Source organism: Bos mutus, chromosome 19, assembly GCF_027580195.1.
Source record: "Bos mutus isolate GX-2022 chromosome 19, NWIPB_WYAK_1.1, whole genome shotgun sequence".
NCBI classification, from domain to species: Eukaryota; Metazoa; Chordata; class Mammalia; order Artiodactyla; family Bovidae; genus Bos; species Bos mutus.
In genome coordinates, this window is record NC_091635.1 from 42,257,139 (window position 1) to 42,263,138 (window position 6,000).

At 58.5% G+C, this 6,000-nt stretch overlaps 2 protein-coding genes across 2 annotated transcripts; both read left to right on the forward strand.

The window, feature by feature from the left end:
* Positions 1-673: 673 nt before the first annotated feature.
* Positions 674-3,427, forward strand: VTN (vitronectin). Its single transcript, XM_005907246.3, has 8 exons — positions 674-737; positions 831-950; positions 1,027-1,359; positions 1,439-1,578; positions 1,843-1,999; positions 2,197-2,349; positions 2,746-3,096; positions 3,315-3,427. The coding sequence occupies exons 1-8, from the start codon at positions 674-676 to the stop codon at positions 3,425-3,427; spliced, it is 1,431 nt and encodes a 476-aa protein (XP_005907308.1).
* A 1,419-nt stretch (positions 3,428-4,846) lies between these two features.
* Positions 4,847-5,749, forward strand: SEBOX (SEBOX homeobox). The gene is made up of 3 exons (XM_070357340.1): positions 4,847-4,877; positions 5,041-5,201; positions 5,369-5,749. The coding sequence occupies exons 1-3, from the start codon at positions 4,847-4,849 to the stop codon at positions 5,747-5,749; spliced, it is 573 nt and encodes a 190-aa protein (XP_070213441.1).
* Positions 5,750-6,000: the final 251 nt, after the last annotated feature.

The window sequence follows — 6,000 nt, forward strand, 5'->3', positions numbered from 1 at the left end:
GCTGAGAAGACTGGCCTGGGGAAATCAATGTACCCTAGAGATGAACCCAGAAATGAAAACTTTGTTCTTTTATGATAAAAAGAAACAAATTCCCCAGCTCCTACCCCCTCTTCCACTGCCCTAAATACACACAGGGTGAGTGAACTGCCCAGCCGGGGATGTGCCTCATCAAACAGATCACAGATCAATAACCACTGCAGTAGAACGAAGTTGGGGCTGCTCCAGGACTTGGACTTCTTGTTGGCTTTAGCTCCCAACACCCTGTGAGGCACATATAATTAGTCTCATTTGCCTAAAAAGAGAACTAAGGCAGATAAAGCAATTTGCCTGAGGTCACATGGCCAGTGGATCGACAGAGTGGGACTTCTTTCTGCGCTTCAGGCTCCCTGCGCTAGTCCTCTTCAGAGAGGTCCCTGAGCTTGGCAAGGATCCTGTTCGTAGCTGTCCCAGACCCACAGTTCTAGGAACATGACCCTTTGCTGCAATAGCCTCTGGGGTCGGGGCACCGGGGGGCTGGGCTGGAGGTGGAGCAAACAGAGCAGTAGAAAAGGCAGCTCCTCTTCTCTGGTTCCCCCGCCTCCACTCCCCATCTCTCCGCTTCCTCCTTTTCTCAGGCATCAAAGCAGAGACCACGGGAACCTAGTTCACCAGGCTCGAGGCTGGAGGCCCCGCCATGACATCCCTAAGGCCCCTTCTGATGCTGGCCCTGCTGGCGTGGGTTGTTGTGGCTGACCAAGGTGCGGGAGGGTGTTGTTGGCCACTGGGGTCAAGGTGGGGTGGGAAAGGGTAGCCTGGGCTTGGCCGTGCCAGCTGACACGGGCTCCTCACAGAGTCCTGCAAGGGCCGCTGCACCGAGGGCTTCAACGCCACCAGGAAGTGTCAGTGTGACGAGCTCTGTTCTTACTACCAGAGCTGCTGTGCCGACTTCATGGCTGAGTGCAAGCCCCAAGGTGCGTGCAGAGCGGCTGGGCGGGCCTGGGGTCCCCGGTGCAGCTGGAGAGTCACCACCACCCTCTCTGCCCGCAGTGACTCGTGGGGATGTGTTCCATCTGCCAGAAGATGAGTACGGGTTCCATGACTACAGCGACGCGCAGACCGTCAACAGCAACGTGGAAGCACAGCCCGAGAGCACCACTCTGGCCCCTGTTCTGCAGGCTCAGACCCTAGAGACTCCTGTCCAGGCACCAGTTCTCAACCCTGAGAAAGAGGTCCCACCACCTGGGCGGGGAGACTCAGAGCCTGGGATGGGGACCAGTGACCTAGGGACCTCTGAGTCCCCAGCAGAGGAGGAGACGTGCAGTGGGAAACCCTTTGATGCCTTCACTGACCTCAAGAATGGTTCCCTCTTTGCCTTCCGAGGTGACTCAAGGCGGGCAGGACTTGGGGGTAGGGGTCTGTCCCAGGGGCATCCCCCCTTACACGATATCCTTCCCTCCAGGGCTGTACTGCTATGAGCTGGATGAAAAGGCAGTGAGGCCTGGATACCCCAAACTCATCCGAGATGTCTGGGGCATTGAGGGGCCCATTGATGCTGCCTTCACCCGTGTCAACTGTCAGGGAAAGACATACCTCTTCAAGGTGCCAGGCCCAGGGTGCTGTGGGTCAGGGTTGAGAGTATCTGGGTAGAAGTTGAGAGCAGCTGTGCCCAGGACCAGCATGGGCAAGAAGGCTGGATTTGGGCCTGTGGTCCCTGGCTGGGGCTCTGTGAGCACACAAAAGCCCAAGGCTTCAGCTCCTGAGCAACAAGCCTGGAACTAGAGCTGCCTGCCTTGACTGGGGGATTTTGCGCCTCTGTGCACAGCCAACTTCCTGCCCACCCTCTTCTCCTCCCCAACCCCTTAGGGTAGTCAGTACTGGCGCTTTCAGGACGGTGTCCTGGAGCCTGACTTCCCCCGAAACATCTCGGACGGCTTCGGGGGTATTCCGGATGATGTGGACGCAGCCTTGGCCCTCCCCGCTCACAACTTCAACGGCAGGGAGCGGGTCTACTTCTTCAAGGGTACTCAGAAGTGGGCAGGAGGGTGTGCAGACAGTGGAGCAGTTTTGGGTTTCTTCCACGCTTCACTGGGGACGGGCCTGTGTTTATCCCCCACCTTCCCTCCACACCCCACCTCCCCTACTCCCAACCCCCACCGGAGCTCCCAACTTCCACAGCCTTGGGGCTTTCCAGTCTTGCTCATGGCCACCCCTCCCCAGGCAACCACTACTGGGAATATGTGTTCCAGCAGCAGCCCAGTCAAGAGGATTGTGAAGGCAGCTCCCTGCCGGCCGCATTTAAACACTTTGCCCTGATGCAGCGGGACAGCTGGGTGGACATCTTCCGACTTCTCTTCTGGGGCGGTTCCTATGGTACGGAGGGAGGGTGGAAGCGTGAGTCTTGCTTCCCGGTCCAGGGGGCTAGGAGCCCCCAGGTAGAGGGAGGGCTGGGCCAGCCTGAGAGGCTGCAATTGTGCAGCAATCAATCAAAAGCTGTTTGCTCAGGTTGCTCAGGCCAGACTTTGCTTCTGTTGACGTTGGTGGAGGGAGGCTTGCCTCCACCCGGACCCCACACTTTGGACTTTGCCTAGCACAGCCAGCAGAAGGAGGGGCTGTGACTGGGGCAACCGGGGAGGGCTACGGTGGAGGGAAGCCAGGGGAAAGGCCGGGATGGGGGGCTCTGCCACTAGCCTGATGGCTGTCCTTGGACAAGGCAGACAGCCCATCCTTGGCCACCAAGGATCTGCATTCACCCCTTCCTCACCGCAGGTGGTGCTGGACAGCCCCAGCTCATCAGCCGCAACTGGTTTGGTCTGCCAGGACGACTGGATGCGGCTATGGCCGGCCACATCTATGTCTCAGGCTCAGCTCCCAGCTTCCCCCGGGCCAAGATGACTAAGTCTGCACGCCGCCATCGCAAACGCTACCGCTCGCTCCGAAGCCGTGGTCGAGGCCGCGGCCGAAACCAGAACCCCTACCGGCGATCTCGATCCACCTTCCTGTCCTGGCTCTCCAGCGAGGAGCTGGGCCTGGGAGCCAACAACTATGATAGCTTCGAGATGGACTGGCTTGTGCCTGCCACCTGTGAGCCCATCCAGAGTGTCTACTTCTTCTCAGAAGGTGGGAGCCCCTGTTCGCCCTGTACCTGGTCTGGCTGGGTCGTTCTTGCTGTCCCTGGTCCCTGGGGGCTGACCACAGCCCTTGAGTGGTGACAAGGCAGGCCGGAGTCCTCGGGTGCCTGGTGGATGTTCACTCACCCTTCCAGGAGACACCCAGGTCTTCTTAGGGCAGGATGGGTAGGCTGTGTCTCACGCCCCATCTCCCGACCTCTCTTGCAGACAAGTACTACCGAGTGAACCTTCGCACACGGCGGGTGGACGCTGTGATCCCTCCCTACCCACGCTCCATCGCCCAGTACTGGCTGGGCTGTCCAGTCCCTGGCCAAGCGTAGCAGCCTGAGTCCAAACAGCTGGTCACTGCTGCTCCCTGCTCCAGCATCCTCCTTCCAGCTCAATAAAGATCCCTTGACCCTGAGTTTAAGACTACTGTCCTGAGAATTCCCTGGCAGTTCAGTGGTTAAGAAACTGGGGCCAGGTTCAGTTCCTGGTTGGGGATGTAAAATCTCATGTGCCACGCAGTGTGGCCAAAAGAAAAAAAAGGACTCCTGGCCTGACCAAGGTGGAAAGGCAGGAGGCAGGGGTATGCCTGGGTAAAGGAGGGGAAGTCGGGCAGTCAGGATGGCTTGGGGGAGAGGACAGAGAAGATCCTCATTGTTTCCAGCCTGTGTTGGGCTCAGGCCCTCTCAGTGAGCCAGAAAACCTGTTGGGAGAGCCTCATGAGTGCAAGCCTTCCTCCCGCACCAAGCAGTCCCCAACAACCCACCAGCAGCTAAGCAGGGACTTGAACCCCTCTTAAGGATGACAGGAGTCACCAAGCCACCCTATCCAGCCTGGGGCTTGTTTTGCCTCTTGTCACTGACCCAGATCTTAGAAGGGGCAGGGGGTCAGGAGGTAGTGGACTGTGGCTTAGCTTTTCTGCCCATCCTGGACCTGAAATGCTGTTAGCTCAGACACTCAAGAGCCCCTGGGAAGGTGATCACTGTGCTCCCCCAAACCTGTCCCTATGATGATAGGGTTTTGAAATCTCTGTCTTGGGTCTGGGGTGCAGGGCACTGAGGCAGGAGACACAGGGAAGAGCAGGGACCAAAAGGAAATTCAAATGCACCCATCTCTTTTGGAAAAGTGGCCCAGAAGACTTCAGAGGACAAGAACACTGTAATAACATCTTTCTTAAACTACCCCCCTGCCAAATGTACCTGTGGAACCTCCTCTGGTTCCAAGTTCCTGGACTCTAGGAAGTCCATTTGGGCTCTTAGGGGGCCAGGGGAGCAGGCCAAGCTCTAAAGCAGAGCCGAGGGTGATCTGGTAGTGACATCTGCTCCCTGTCCTGCTGAGGAGAGGGTGGCTCCGGCTCATCTGCTGTCCCCATCGTCCTCCATATCCTGTCTAGCTTTCTCAGCCCCATCTCAGTCGTGGGATAGAACTCCACCCAGTCTCGCAGCTGAAGCCCTGGGAGCACCCATGCCTTTCTGGATGGAACCATGGGAGGATTTTCATAAAGTACAGGATTTCAGACATAGACTGCCAGAGTTTGAAGTGTGAGGATGGGGAGATGAGGCCAGCTTCTTTGGTGAAGCCCCGGAGGAGCAGGGTTGCCCACCCATATTCCCACGAGGCCCCTTTTCCTCCGGGATTCCCCACCTCCTGGAGGCGGGGCCAGGCCTCTGAGCAGGATAAATCCCCACACTCGGAGGGGACTGGTGTGGGCACAGCCTTGGCATGGCTGTCTGGCTCCTCACTCTGCTGGCTCCATGACCAGCCCAGTGGATGCATCTCCGGCAGGTGATCTGGTGGGAAAGGGTGGGCAGGGGGAGGATGTGGGGAAGGTGATGGGGCAGTCTGAAGAGGGGTGGGGAGTAGGGGCTTCAGGGTCTACTGGGGGCTTTGAGACGGGTGGAGGCTCTCACAGGGAGTCCTGGCTTGACCCCCCCACTGTGGCCTGCAGGCCATGCCAGTGGGTTGGGTCCCCACCGGAGAAAGAGGACCACCTTCAGCAGAGGGCAGCTGCTGGAGCTGGAGCGAGTGTTTGCAGCACGGCCCTACCCCGACATCGGCACCCGTGAGCACCTGGCCCGGGTCACCTCTCTTCCTGAGGCCAAGATACAGGTGAGCTGTGATCACCCCCCTCAGGATGGGGGTGCACTTGCACAGTGAGTTTCTAAGCTTGACCCACAGTCCGTTGTCTCTGGGTATCCTGCCTCCAGATTCTGCTTTCCCTGTACCTGGGGGGAGGGGATGCTGGAACCAGAAGAGGCTCCTTCTTTCCTTACCAGGTGTGGTTCCAGAACCGCAGAGCCAAGAGAATCAAGAATAGAAAGCCAGGAAGCCTAAGCCCCAGGCCTGAGCCTCCCCAGAGATCCTGTTCTCTTCCGGACACCATCCAGCGGTCCCCGGAGCCCTGGACCCTTGGCCAGCCTCCACCCTCCAACAGCACAGCTCAGTGTGCCTCTGTGTGTCGACATGCTTCCTGCCCAGCTCCTGGCTTGGGTCCAGGCCAGGGATGGGTGGGGGCTAAAGCTGCAGCCCCCTGGGCACCAGCTGGGTCTTCCGGGCCCCACCTCTCTTCTGAGCGAGCTGCTCCCCAGACCTCACTGGGCATTCTTTCTGACCTCATCTATGCCTCAGCCATAGTCACCAACCTGGACCATTCCTAACCTAGGTCTAGGACTTGCAAGACCCCTACTCTGGTTCCCGTAGCCCACTCTGCCCCCTAGGATTGAACACACCGGAAGTGGATCTCCTGAACCCTCCTTTTACACAAGGGAGTTTTCTTACAGGATGAAAGTATTAGCTCAGGGATCCCTGCCTTCCACTGTCCTCCAGACCAGCCTAGATACGGATTCAATGGTGTGAGGGGGGCTTTGCTCCTGCTACCTAGCACCCTCCCCACCCATCATCTTGGCAC

Bases quoted from the DNA above. Each gene is read 5' to 3' on its own strand.
- VTN (XM_005907246.3), top strand. From the start codon at position 674: ATGACATCCCTAAGGCCCCTTCTGATGCTGGCCCTGCTGGCGTGGGTT. The intron at 2,000-2,196 runs GTACTCAGAAGT...ACCCCTCCCCAG, and splicing joins GCGGGTCTACTTCTTCAAGG to GCAACCACTACTGGGAATAT. The intron at 3,097-3,314 runs GTGGGAGCCCCT...CCTCTCTTGCAG, and splicing joins TGTCTACTTCTTCTCAGAAG to ACAAGTACTACCGAGTGAAC.
- SEBOX (XM_070357340.1), top strand. From the start codon at position 4,847: ATGACCAGCCCAGTGGATGCATCTCCGGCAG. The intron at 4,878-5,040 runs GTGATCTGGTGG...TGTGGCCTGCAG, and splicing joins AGTGGATGCATCTCCGGCAG to GCCATGCCAGTGGGTTGGGT. The intron at 5,202-5,368 runs GTGAGCTGTGAT...TTTCCTTACCAG, and splicing joins TTCCTGAGGCCAAGATACAG to GTGTGGTTCCAGAACCGCAG.